Genomic DNA, 14625 nt, shown 5'->3' with positions numbered 1-14625 from the left:
CAACAACATAACTCAGAGTAATGTGTATGGTTTCCATGTATTCAAGTTATAACCTTGTTTATATTTCTTCATTTTTAATCACCCTCATCCCCAAAGCCATAATAGCAGAAAGTCTAGCATCTTCCTCTTAGAAAATCCCCCTCCCTCCAAAACTTTAAATCCCCAAAGGAAGAGGATGTTTCTCACTTCCAAATATAAGCATGATATAGGAACCACTGCTGCTTCTCATAGCCATTTGAAATCTTTACTTAGCAAGGGTCCTGAGATGGAAAAATATAATTGATCAACTCAATTCTGTGTCTGGCTACCACAAGCCCCTGCAGATACTGCCTCATGTTTTTAGGATCAGTGACAAACTTAGCCAAGAGTGTGCTACTCCAGATAACCCAGAGCTCAAGGGCTATACTCCCACATTTTCTTCCATATTTTTCTTAAACAACCATTATCAACTTTGTGGTTTTTGTTTTTGTTTTTAAATAACTTAATTCAAGAACCCCATTCCTCTGGTCCTTGGGTAAGAACCCAGCAGCAGACTTGGATGGAAGACATGATCTGCATAGCCAGTCTTGATTGCTGCGTGCCTTAGCTAGTGTAAGCAACTTCAACCCCAAGCATGATGTTGGACTTGAAAGATTTATCATGGCCCATAAACTCAAGCCACTATTTCTTCTGGTTCTCAATAATATAGAGGTCTCTTCCAATTCTTGGGGATAATCTGGCTGCATTGGACTTGCCTAGTGAATCAGTTCATTCAGTAGGTGGATCTCCAGCTTTCATAGAGTATTTCCAAGGGTAGTTTTGCTTAGTCCACTTGAAGCATCAACCAGGAATTGTAAGCAAATTCTCTACAACAGAGTCTGTGCTGGTTCTCAAGATGGGCACAGGGTGAGGTCAGGAAGGGGACTAATCTGTAGATAAGCATGTCTCTTCTAGCCTCTAACAATTCCCTCTGGTCTACAGGATGTTTTCAGAGCCATGCACCTGGAGATTGACATTGCACGATTGTACCTTAAGCCACTGCTCATTGGAGAGCTTGCCCCAGGAGAGCCCAGCCAGGAGAGAAACAAAAACGTGAGTGATGTCTCAGGCCTCAAGAGTATGTGGAGGGATGGCGCCAAGGTATATTTCAGGTTCAACTTATCATTTTCTGTGAGCACCCAGCCATCATGCCTGGGTGGACCTGCAGTAGTGTGAGTAAGTGAATGCCACATATTTCCAAACAATGTTCTCCTCCCACTCAGAGCTCTGAAACCTCTGTGAAACAAACGAATAGAATTTTTGGTCCTGTGCCAAACAGTAATTCCATGTCTCTAAACACCTACTCCATGCCAGGTAATTTATACACATAATTTTTGCCAGTGACTGCTTGTAATTATTAGTTTAATGTCTATGGCTATGCTCCCTGATACACTGTGTTCCATGAGAGAAGAGATTGTGTCTATGTGGCTTATCCCTATGTCCTCAGGACTCATCTGCATAGGATCAGACATATAATAGAAACTACATAAATAGCTGTTGCATCAAAGATGTGACTATATTCTGACTACTGCCCTTTTGAGATTTGGGGGAATTATAGTCCAGGGAAAATGAATTCCTTTCTGAAAGTCCCGCAGCTGGTGTGTTGAAATACTGAGACTCCAAGTCACTCTTGTCTGACCTCTATCCATTAGGGATTCCCAAGGGAGGACATCACTCTTTCTTCCTCCAATACTTTGGCTACCTGAACACTGTCTTCCAAAGGACAGGGTCTCTATAAGGTTAAAAATCACCAGGATGATTTTACATAAAGCTTAAAGGGATTTCAGCTAATAAACAGCTTGCACTTTATAATTCTTCGGAAATAATTTGTACAAAGTGCTGACCCCACCTATCTCTGTGAGGCAGGTAGAATAAGGATTATATTTCCACTTTAAGAAATGAGGAATCAAACTCACAGAGGTCCAGGGAGAGGATATAGAACTGGTTATGTGTAGACCTGAGACAAACACTTCAGCTCACTCAGTGGTTCTCAACCTGTGGGTCGAGACCCCTTTGGGGGTTGAATGACCCTTTCACAGGGGTCGCTTAAATACATCCTTCATATCAGATATTTACATTACGATTCATAACAGTAGCAAAATTACAGTTATGAAGTAGCAACGAAAATAATTTTATGGTTGGGGGTCACCACAACATGAGGAACTGTATTAAAGGGTTGCAGCATTAGGAAGGTTGAGAACCACTGCTTAGATCCGTGTGCATCCCACAAGGATTTGTGTGTCAAGAAGCATGGCTCTACGTTCAGAAGGGTGGGCTCTGAGGGTAGACAGCTTAGACTCACAACCTAGCCCTGCCATAATTTGTCTAAGTTTAGGCCATTTACCAAAACTCTCTGTAGCTCAGCTTCTCTCTGTGTAAATGGCAACAATAGAACCAACATCATCAGAGTTGTTGGAATATTATGGAAAGAGTTAAAGGCATTTAAATGCTCAGACCAGTGTCTGGAACACAGTAAATGCATCATCAGAGTTGTTGGAATATTATGGAAAGAGTTAAAGGCATTTAAATGCTCAGACCAGTGTCTGGAACACAGTAAATGCTCAATAAATTTTAGATGCTATCATTATCATGAACTTTATATCACTTAGGGCAGGAGGCCCTGAGTTAAAAGAGGAAGATGATGCAAAGCTTTGTTTTCCCCAAAAATATTCTCTACGGAAAAGAAACTCCCACTAATGGCTAAGAGCTGAAAGTGTTCATTTTTTAAAAGAGTGTTGGTCTCTGGAGGTAACGATCTACCATAAATTTTCTTTAGTGCATCTATGTGAAGATACATATGTAAGTACAGATGGATAGAAAACTAAAGAAAATTTAGGGTTACCCCCAGAGATCAACACTCTTTTAGACAATAAATGATTATCTTGTATTTACCCAAATATATATATATATGTAGACAATTAATGTTTAAGCACAAAACTGGGTGTCAGGAAGTGTAAGTTTAAATCCGGCATCTGTCACTGACTTGCTGATGGTTTCAGACCAATCACTCTTCTGGGCTTTGGCAACCCTATCTCTGTAAATAAATAGGTTGGAAAACATGACCAAGCTCTGAGGCACTCTAGAGATGACCTATTAAAATTATCTATGGCCTCCAGATTCCAGGGTTGATGAGGGCCTCATCGATGAGCCCACCCAGACTTTTCCCAGGTAGTAGATCCTTTAAACATTGCATCAGTGAATTTTTAAATGAAATTGTTTGACTTCTAGAATTATGTTCCTAGCTCTTTTTTATTTCAAATTTCTTCCTTTCTTACATCTGAACAATCCTGCTCTTTCTTATACTCTTGTCACTTTCCCAGCAGGCCTGGTTTCAACCCCATAACAGTCATTAAGCTAAGAGATATTTCTGCCCAGTCTTTGCGCTGGCTCTCTAGTATGATGTGACAATGGAGGCTAGCATTGTACATACACATACATGCACATATGCCTGGTGCATGTGCACAGAACCAGGACCTTTCCAGCAAGCAGACACTCTAATGTCACTAGAGATCTGTCTTGTTTCTGGGGATCTATTGAGCATCTCACTGTGAATTTACCCATTGAGCTAATCTAAGTGACCTATATCTATTTATCTTCATCATCTTCTATGAACCAGCCCTTTGAACATATAAACAACTGACAGTGGAACAGAATGACAGATCTCAAAAAAAAAGGATGGTGGGAGGGCAGGAAGAGATTGACCAAAGAATTTATATGCATATATGCATAACCTATGGACAGACAACAGTGAAGTGAAGGCCTGAGGTGGGGCAGGGGCCAGGTGGAGGGGACAAAGGGGCAGAAATGGGGGATAACTGTAATACTGTCAACAATAAAAATACTTTTTTAAAACTGTAAAATATCACTTATAAACTGTACCAGTATCTATGGTAACATAGATCCATACAGACAACAAAGTTCTCCAAAGCATAACCAGAAATCAGTCAACACCTGAAATAATACTGATTGTTTCAAAAACAACTGTTAGACTTTTGTATATATTTTTTAAAAATATATTTTTTATTGATTTCAGAGAGGAAGGGTGAGGGAGAGAGAGACAGAAGCATGATGAGAGAGAATCATTGATCGGCTGCCTCCTGCACGCCCCCAACTAGGGATCGAGCCCACCTGTGCCCTGAGAATTGAACCGTGACTTCCTGGTTTATAGGTCAACATTCAACCACTGAGCCACGCTGACCAGGCTGACTTTTATATATCTTTACTGACCACCACCACCCCTCAAAAAAAGACATTAATTCTAAGTTCCATGAAGCTTGAGTACAGTTGGCAAACCACTCCTCATCTTTCTCCTTTCTAAAGAAAAAAAAATTATTATAACATTTTTCAAAGGATTTTTTTTGCTCATTGTTTTTTGTTTTTAATTCTGCCCTATTAAATATATTAATACTAATAAATTTCTATTTATAAAATTAAGGTATTAATAACTTAATAAAATATATTAGTAATTATGATCATTTGAGCTTTCTTTCTCCTGAAAGAACTAATTTCCTCCTTGAATATTTCACAGGCCCAGTTGGTGGAAGATTTCCAAGAACTGAGGAGGACATTAGAGGCTATGAACATGTTCAGTGCCAACCTGGGGTTCTTTTCCCTTCACCTCATCCAGATCTTGATTTTGGAAGCGCTGGCTTGGCTAATGCTGTGGCATTTTGGCAATGGCTGGCCGATTACAATATGTATTTCCTTTCTTCTCACAATTTCTCAGGTAAGCAGGTATCCTAAGCCCAGACAATGGCTTTGGTGGGAGGTTCAGAATTTCTTCTTCTCTCTTTAGATTGGTGTCAGCTGCTGCTGGATACTCCTTGGCAAACTAATCATTGGTGTCTGACCCAGCAGATTATCAAACCTTGCTGGGCCCAAGTTCTCTTGACTGTAAAATGGGGGGATAAAAATTTTTTTATAAAAATCTTCTGAGGAGGACTAATCAAGTTAATGTGAACACCACCTAGCACAATCACTGGCCTAATGCAAATATCTAATTTATGACAGTTGCTACTCCTTACCCAATTTTGTCCACAGAAGTTCAGTTTTTAGTCACGTAACATTCATCTTTATTTTTCATTCATTAACCAACCAATATTTATCAATGCATAGACCATGAATTCTTCAAGAGCAGAGAATACATCTTATCTATATATATATAAGCCTAAGTGACCGACCGACCATTCTACCATCTGACTGGTAGCTATGACATGCACTGACCACCAGGGGGCAGACACTCAACTCAGGAGCTGCCAAGCTGCTGTGACTTGGCAGCTGCAGTTCTTGGATGACGCACCCAGAAACAGAGAGGAGGGAGCCTGATTCCGGGGTGCATCACCCAAGAACTGCCCTCTCTCAATCCGGGACCCTTTGGGGAATTTCAGAGAGCCAGTTTTGGCTGGATCCCCACAGGCCAAGCTGAGGGGCCCCACCGGTGCAGAAATCCATGCACCGGGCCTCTAGTATGAGAATAAGAACATATAGATTCTGCCATAAATGACAACCAACACCTGGCATGTAGACTCGATAAATCTTTGCTGACTAAAGTATGAATATCTGAACATAGCCTTCTATGAGCACAACACTGTGTTTCGGACACAAAGGGAAATGCACCTGGTCCCTGCCTTGGAAATGAACCATCCAGTAAGGAAGATTGCCATTGAAGTATCTAAACATATTACATGACAGAATGACATTGATGCCAAGGAGAGGGACAAGCATATGCTGTTGCAGCAGAAAAAGGCATTTAATTCTGAATGGGATAAATGGGGAAGGTTTTATGGGGAATTAACATCACTGTTAATTCCAGAATATTTTATATTAACTAATTTCTTGAAAGCCACATTGCACGATTCCTTGAAAAGAAACTTTAGAAGCAAGAAAAGAAGCAAACTTTGGCCAGGAACTTTACATGTATTTATGTTGCACAACAGCCCAAAGAGTGAAGTGCTATTATCCCTGCTTATCAGATGAAGGATGAGCTTCAGAGCTACTAATAACTTGCTAAGAATCCTGCAGCTCAGAAGTGGTGAAGAACGGTTTAGAACCCACATCTTCCTGACTCCAAAGGCCATGCTCTTTCCACTCCACACTGGAAGATTTTGATGGTGGTGGCAAAGAGAGCATTCTAGGCTGAGGAAACCACCTGCACAAAGGAACAGAGGCAGGACAGAATGTGCTATGTGTGGGAAACAGAAAGTGCATTTGCCTTGAGGTCAGACGAAATCTCCTACTGTTCTTCCCAAAAGGGCTCCTGAATCAACTAGTGGACTCATTTGTTAATTTTTCTTCCCTTCTCAGCTCCTCTAACAACTTTATCTCTTCTAGGCCCAGAGTTCATTTTTGCAGCATGACACAGGTCATCTTTCCATATTTAAGAAGTCCAAGTGGAACCACCTGATGCACAGATTTGTGATGTGTCATCTCAAGGTACAGGATGTTCAGGGAGTAGGAGGAAATTCTCAAAGGTCATTTCCTAAGGAAGTGGTTTCCAAATTTGCTTGTGCACTCAGATCGTTAAAAAATGTTTGTGCACACCCTGAAAATAAATATAAATATACTAGCAGTGTAGATACTATGCATATATGCAAATATGTAAGATTACATTATAATATATACTAGGGGCCCGGTGCACGAAATTCGTGCACTGGGTGTGTGTGGGGGGGAGTGTCCCTCAGCCCAGCCTGCCCCCTCTCACATACTGGGAGCCCTCAGGCGTTGACCCCCATCACCCTCCAATTGCAGGATCGGCCCCTTGCCCAGGCCTGACGCCTCTGGCTGAGGCGTCCAGCCCGGGCAGCGGGGACCCGCAGCTGCAGCGGCCCCACGATCGTGGGCTTCGCTTTAAGCCCAGGCAACGGACCCCTAGCTCCTGGGACTGCCAGCTTCGACCGTGCCCAGCTCCCATCGCTGGCTCCACCCCTACTTCCTGCTATCACTGGCCAGGGCAGAAAAGGCACCTGACTCTCCGATCATGGCTGGGGGGCAGGGCCCTGCCTTTGCCCTGCCCCCCAGCTCTTAGCTCCCCCCTGGGTTTCCGATCACTGTCAGTGGCAGGGGGCTTCTTCCTGCTTTCCCTTTCACCTCCCTGCATTGTGCCTACATATGCAAATTAACTGCCATCTTGTTGGCAGTTAATTTGCATATAGCCCTGATTAGCCAATGAAAAGGGTAGCTCGTACGCCAATTACCATTTTTCTCTTTTATTAGTGTTGATATGCTGAATATAGAATTTTAAATTTTTTTAATTAAATCTTTATTGTTCAGATTATTACATTTGTTCCTCTTTTATCCCCCCATAACTCCCCTCCTCCCAGTTCCCGCCCCACCCTTCGCCTTCACTCCCCACCCACTGTCCTCATCCATAGGTGCACGATTTTTATCCAGTCTCTTCCCGCATCTCCCACACCCCTCTCCCCCCAAGAATAGTCAGTCCATTCCCTTTCTATGTCCCTGATTCTATTATGATCACCAGATTATTCATTCACTTGATTCTTAGATTCACTTGTTGATAGATGCATGTTTGTTGTTCATAATTTGTATCTTTACCTTTTTCTTCTTCTTCCTGTTCTTAAAGGATACCTTTCAGCATTTCATATAATACGGATTTGGTGGTGATGAACTCCTTTAGCTTTTCCTTATCTGTGAAGCTCTTTATCTGACCTTCAGCTCTTAATGATAGCTTTGCTGGATAAAGTAATCTTGGTTGTAGGTTCTTGGTATTCATCACTTTGAATATTTCTTGCCATTCCCTTCTGGCCTGCAAAGTTTCTGTTGAGAAATCAGCTGACAGTCGTATGGGTATTCCCTTGTAGGTAACTGACTGTCTTTCTCTTGCTGCTTTTAAGATTCTCTCTTTGTCTTTTGCTCTTGGCATTTTAATTATGATGTGTCTTGGTGTGGTCCTCTTTGGATTCCTTTTGTTTGGGGTTCTCTGCGCTTCCTGGACCTGTAAGTCTATTTCTTTCACCAGGTGGGGGAAGTTTTCTGTCATTATTTCTTCAAATAGGTTTTCAATATCTTGGTCTCTCTCATCTTCTGGCACCCCTATAATTCTGATGTTGGTACGCTTGAAGCTGTCCCAGAGGCTCCTTACACTATCTTCGTATTTTCGGATTCATTTTTCATTTTGCTTCTCTGGTTGGGTGTTTTTTGCTTCTTCGCATTTCAAATCTTTGCCTTGGTTCTTGCTCTCCGCTGGTCTGCTGTTGGGAGTCTGTATAGTATTCGTTATTTCAGTCCGTGTATGCTTAATTTCTAGTTGGGTCTTTATCATAACATCAAGAGTCTCATTAGATTTCTTGAGGATCTCACTACATTTATCAGCGGCTTCTAGACAGTTCTTAAGAGACCTTAAAAGTGTGGTTCTGAACTCAATATCCTCCATTGACAGTTTTGTCCTATTTCTTTGTCTCCGCATTTTTTATGCTTTCTTGGTGCACCCCCTAGTGGTCTTTGTGCGCAGTCTTGTTGTAGTTAAGCCTTGATTGTTGTCGGCAATACCGGGGGTGATTTGACCTCCAGGCTAACTGGCTATGAGAGTCCGCTGTGTCTGCAGTGGGAGAGCTTCTGTGCTGGATCTCTAGGGCGGTGCTAATCTAGCGTTTGCCTGAGGCTATCCGGCAAATGGCTCTGCGCAGGCCTTGGGCGGGGCGGGTCCCCGGGGATCTACAGGGCGGGCCGGAGTGAGCAGTTATGGCTGCTCTCAGTTCCGTCCCTAGGGGCTCTGCCTCAGAGAGTTCCAGCAACTGCTGCAAACCTCAGAGAGAAAGCTGCCTTGAGTTCCGACCGAAGCCAGACAGTCCCGCTTCTCCCGTTTGAGTCTGGGTCCCTAGAGACTCGCCCGGATCTGGAGCTCAGAGTCTGAAACTCCCTCCCGATTGAAAACAACAACCGCACCCTCCGCCTCCAGCCCGCTCCGCATGCACTCCGCACCTTAGTATTTCACTTCAGCACTGCGCCTCCTCTGAGTCTGGGTATGATATTCTCTTTCCTCCTAGTTGTAGAATTTCCACTCAGCCAGCCTTCCTGTGGTTCTGGATGATGTCCGTTCCGTCTTTTAGTTGTTTTTTGAAGTGGTTGTTCGAGGCAGCAATCTCTGGCGTTAACCTATGCTGCCATCTTGGTTTCCTGAGAATTTTAAATTTTTATAAGGATTTTTTTTTTTATTTAAGAAGCTCTAACATTTTTTCTTACCCAAGTAAGATTTTTGACCCAATCCCTGGCACCCGGTTAAGGAACTCCTCACAGAAGAAGAGTTGTGCCTTTAAAAATGAAGATAGGTCCTATAAATTCATGAATAGGAATATTTTTAGGAGGGCTCTGAACATTTACTGCTGGGAAGCTAGGGGAATCCAGCAAACCTGAATAGTCCTAAAAGGGTGTGGCTGTGAAGAAATAAAGGAAATGATGCAGACGAATAGATAAAAATGAAGAGAAAGAGGAAGAGTGGGCAAGGAAACTCAGATGGCTTTGGTCAAGAGTTGAAGGTTGCAAAACCCAGTCTGCTGGAAAAAGCAGGTGCCCATGATGGCAATTGGTCTTATCCTCACTAACATAAGCTCCAGAAGGGCAGCCACAGTGTCCTATGCACCATTGCAATGCAGCGCCCAGCAAAGTGTCCAGCACATAGTAGTTATTCAATGAGTATTTGTTGAATGAGTGGATGAATGGATGGATGGATGGATGGATGGATGGATGGATGGATGGATGGATGGATGAATTAATTTCTTATTAATGATTAAATAAATGAATGAAGTCAACCAAGGACTGCTAATAATGGCTCTTAGTCCTGTCTCTGATAAAGTTCACTGTGTGACCTTGAGGGAGTCACTTTCTATCCCTGGCCCTCAAGTGTTGTCATCTGTAATATTAGGAGATAAATTTGACCTCTGTTTTTCTATGACATTCTAGGATTTGATGACTATGTGCTCTGGCTCAGGAAGATAGGAAATGTCTCTGAGCCTTTCACTAAGCCAAATCCTTCCATTCAAGCCAGACCCTCGTAGGAGAAACACATAAGCCCTGCTTCAGAGCCTCTTTGTTTTTTCTTATTGAACTGATTTCATATTGAATTGGAAGATACTTGGTTAGAATCACCATCTAATCCTACCCTGTTTTCAGTTGAGCAAAATAAGGCTTAAATACCTTAAAATAACAGAATTGAGTCAGGATTAAGGTCAGAAATATCTGTTCTCCCACATGTTTAGAAGGAATAATACATTGTCAATTTATGTAACAAATTTAATGGAAAAATTCCTGTAAGTTCACTATTCGGCCCTGTATCCACTAGTGCTGAATGAAGTGTTTTGGGATTCACTCAGAAATCTTTAACACAGAAATAAAGCAGAGATCGTTCCTTATAGCATTGTGGGATTCAGGTAGTGTACCCTCGCAGCCTACCTCCCCCACTCTGAGGAAGTCAGAGGAAAAATGAGACTCATCTGCTCTGGAGATAATTGACAATTGATTTGGTGCCAGTGAATGGAATATTTCAATCAACTCCACCCTTGCTGGTACTTTAAAAAAAACTACTGCTTTCCCATTGATCCAAATTTGTACACAGTTCTTTTGTTATAAATTGTGTCTCCAGAAACAATTTTGAATATAATCTTGATGACTCATGACCAGAGTAAATAAATGGTAAATGGCTCTAAAAGCAAATCAAGAGTGGTCTATAATGGATCAATGGGGGAAAAGGGAGACATCTGTAATACTTTCAACAATAAAGATTTTAAAAGTAAATAAAAGCAAATCAAGTGCACTCAGGCAAAACTAGTGATTTCTGAGCAAAACTAATATAGGCTTCAACTATGCACAGGAGAGAGTTACCTGTGGGGAAGAAAGGTGGGCTGGGGCGGGGGGGTAACAGAGAAAATTACCCTATAAACAGCAAACATCCCCGCTTTGTACATGTATGACAATTTTAAATTTCAAAGCTTGATTTCACATTAATTTACCCTCCTCCCACCTGGAAACGGCACAGATATTGAAATTCTTTGGAATTTTCATCCACCAGCTGTGCAAAAATATATACATTTTGGTCTTTGCCATGCTCACATAAGAAAATAGTGTTTCTGAAAATAAACCATGAAATATCTGCATACATTTTGGACTTCTGTGCAATGTGAAAATCAAAATGGACTCCCTGTAGCATATTTTCACCCCTCACTCCCATATGCATATTTTGCAAACTATAAGAATCAAGTGTTATTATAGAGTTAAAGAAGCAGAATAGTTGAAATTAAAACCTTCCTTAAAAATCTGGCTTATGCTGTTTCCATGACTACATCCTAAAACATTTTAGGAGGAAGAGTGTCAAACATGGTATTTCCTGTAATCCTTCCAGTAACCTCATCCATTTTACAGATGATGAAATTGGTCAAGGGCACACATCTAGTAGCAGGACTTTAGATTCAGGGTGGTTTCAGTCCAAACCCTGGCTACTGCCCTAAGAAAGGACATAATGTGAAAATGAAGAATGACTTAAGGTGGTTCCTGTATGGAACTAGGTGCCCGGTAGCCTGTTTTGCACGAAGTTGATAATCCTTACTTCCCCAGGGATCACTCTCTCCCTTATCTCCAGAAATTATAGCTTCCAGACAGAGGAGCCAGGGAGGAGCCAGGTGCTTTAGATCACACCCACACCACTCTGACCACTGTTCTAAGTTCCACAATCTTGAGCAGACACTCTCTGACCTTCGTGAATCAAACCCTGTCTCTCATATTACCAATTTCCATAGATAGTTGTTGGCTGAAGGGTATAGTAAGCTGGTAGAAGAGGCCAAGATATTGGCTATCAGAGGATTTAATTGAATGAGAGAACCATTGCTTATCACAGTGTCCTTGTTTAGTTGTCTCCTGCACTTATTAAATTATATGTTTCATAAATGTGAGAATCCCATCTTATCATGTCTATCTTTATATTCTAAATATTGCCTACTTCAGTATCTGATACATGGGACAAACTTCAAAGTACATAATGAGTGGGTGAATAAATGAGTGAATACACAGTTGTAAGAGTGAGTGGGTGGTGTACAATTTGATAGGAGAAATGCAGAGTCCATTGGAGCCCCAAAAGGGGGAACAGAAACTGATGACTCCATGTTGAGTTTGAGATGTCATGAGACATCCAAAGGAAATGTTTTGAAAGTGACCTCCCGCTCAAGCATGAGATTCAGGAGAGAGTGCTGGACTGGAGAGAGATTCCACTGGAAGGACATTAGGGAATGTTAGAAATGAGAAGAGAATACTGATCCTGATGACTGTGGGCTTGGCTTGCTAAAAGATATCTGCAGTGAAGATTATGAGAAGGCAATGCTAACAGATTTTTCAAACAAAGACATCTCTTGTACCATAGTTGTATAGTGTGTTCCTGATAAGTCACTTTAAATTTTCTAATAGCCACATTTTAAAAGGTAATTTTATTACTCCATGTATTCAAATATCATCATTTCAATAGGTAATCAGTATAAAAATTAAGATATTTGTATTTTTTTTATCTTGAATCTTTAAAATTCAATATGTATTATACACTTACAATCCATCTTAATTTGGTCACATTTCAAATATTCAATAACCACAAATGGCTATGGCTATTGTATTGGCTAGTGAAGATCTAAAACATGTATTGGCCAGTTATTAAGAGATGTCAAATTCTATCTAATAAAGAGGGAATATGCAAATTGCTATCACTCCATCACAAAGATGGCAACGCCTATAGCCACAAGATGATGGCGCCCAGTCCCTTCAGACCCACAAAAGTCCCACAGTCCTTTCAGCCCAGCTGGTGGGGGAGCAGGAGCACAGTGCAACCAGACCCGCCCTCAGCCCCCCAGCCACCCAGGGCTGGCCAGAGGCACAGGCAAGCCATCTTATGGCTATGGGCGCTTCCCTCTTTGTGGCAGAGTGATGGTCAATTTGCATATTCCCTCTTTATTAGATAGGATGAGAGCACTGAAGCCTGGGCATGCAATGATCTGAGCCAAGCTCCCCTAGGAGATCACTTCAAATCCATAGTCTTTGAAATATTCATTGAAGTAGAATTCCTGGGGCCATTTTTTTCTACACAACTAATTAAAGTTTTAGAGCTGTGGTTTCCTTTTAGATTTTTAAATAGAAAAACTACTCTCTGCCCCACCTACATCCAGAATTTATTTTTATAAGAATATTTTTTGTAATACTCACCCAAGGATTTTTTTTGAGAGAGAGGGAGAGAGAGAGAGAGAGAAAGAAAGAGAGAGAAAGAGGAAGAGAGAGGGAAAGACAGAGAGAAATAGCAATGTGAGAGAAACACATTGATTGGTTGCCTCCTGCACAAGCCCCAACCAGGGCCTGGGCCAGGGAGGAGTCTGCAACCAAGGTAACGGCCTTTGACCAGAATCAAGCCCAGGACCCTTCAGTCTGCAGGCCAATGTTCTATCCACTGAGCCAAACTACCTAGGGCCAGAATTTTTTAATAAGACTCAAAATAGAAAGATAGGAAATTGTTTCATTTCACCAGATTCTTATAATTTTTCACCATCAGGTGTTGTTTGAGCCTGAATTTATGTTCCTGACTCAGATGAGTATTTGTCTGTAGGCTTTGAGAATGCCTGTCCAGTGAATCATTCTGTGACCCAGCAGTGGGAGCAAGTTTGAGAAGCTCAAATATCTTGTTTTGACTTTGGAGGTGCATGTAAAAAATTCTAATTCTGAAGGGCATTTCAAAAGAGAAATCTTGCCACCACTAATGAATTTGCTCTCCTCCTCAGGGCCTGTCAGTGAAATGGTGGAATCACCGACACTTCCAACATCACACAAAACCAAACATTTACCCAAAAGACCCAGATATTGATGTGGGTCCACTTTTCCTGGTTGGAGATTTGCAACCTATCAAGGTATGTTTAGAACTCCTGGCCAAAAGAAGTTCCTAGAAGATGTTCTTAGAAAGGCCTATTGCCTTGTTTTGGAAAGATCACGCTAGAGCTTCCAACTCCACACGTGTTCTGAAAACATCTCTCTTTTTAAGTCCAGGATGTGGATTTGAAATAACTGAACCTGGGATTGTAAAATTAGGAGGTGTGGAGTGCATGACTCTATGTCCTTAAAAGTCATTCAGTACAACCTCCTAGTGTAAGAAATATAACTCATATCACTCTGCTTGAGCAATCTCAATGACAAGCAGATACCTGCCCACTTCCTGTCACTAGCTTTGAAGCAACATATGCTAATGTTAGGTAGTAAAACCAGGTGAAGTGAGGTCAGCAATGAGGCTCCAAGAATATGGAGACATTCACTCAGGGAAACAGGTCAGTACATTCAATAAGCACTAAAGCACAAACATCTAAATCTCTAATTATTTCAACTAATTCTAGCTCAGTTAGAAGAAACAATGCTATTCTTTTTAGTTTGTGTTTATTTTGGTACATTTACACATGAACCACAGCCCAAATGCTTCTTAAGATACTTAGAGACCACACCTGTAATTTATATTTTTTAAAATATAGAAAAAAGAAGGAAAAAGTCAACTCCAGAATTTCTCAATGGTTGATATTTTTAAAAACCTCGCTTAATGTCATCATGTAAAGGACAATCAACAAGTTTCTTTGAAGTCTTCATTCAATA

At 41.4% G+C, this 14625-nt stretch overlaps 1 protein-coding gene across 8 annotated transcripts in view; it reads left to right on the top strand.

Moving 5' to 3' along the window:
* LOC132241162 (fatty acid desaturase 2-like protein FADS2B) overlaps positions 1-14625 on the top strand; it is a 34184-nt gene that overhangs the window by 6971 nt on the left and 12588 nt on the right. For 5 of the 8 annotated variants that reach the window (XM_059709354.1, XM_059709349.1, XM_059709352.1 and 2 more), the window contains exons 2-5: positions 961-1071; positions 4547-4744; positions 6349-6450; positions 13773-13898. In XM_059709354.1, coding sequence (XP_059565337.1) covers positions 961-1071; positions 4547-4744; positions 6349-6450; positions 13773-13898 — 537 coding nt within the window. The remainder of the gene's footprint in view (positions 1-960; positions 1072-4546; positions 4745-6348; positions 6451-13772; positions 13899-14625) is intronic. The other 3 variants (XM_059709348.1, XM_059709351.1, XM_059709347.1) reach the window with 3 other exon arrangements.

Source organism: Myotis daubentonii, chromosome 9 (assembly GCF_963259705.1).
Source record: "Myotis daubentonii chromosome 9, mMyoDau2.1, whole genome shotgun sequence".
NCBI lineage: Eukaryota > Metazoa > Chordata > Mammalia > Chiroptera > Vespertilionidae > Myotis > Myotis daubentonii.
Note: the sequence above shows the minus strand (reverse complement) of the source record. Positions and strands in the feature narration are given on the sequence as shown.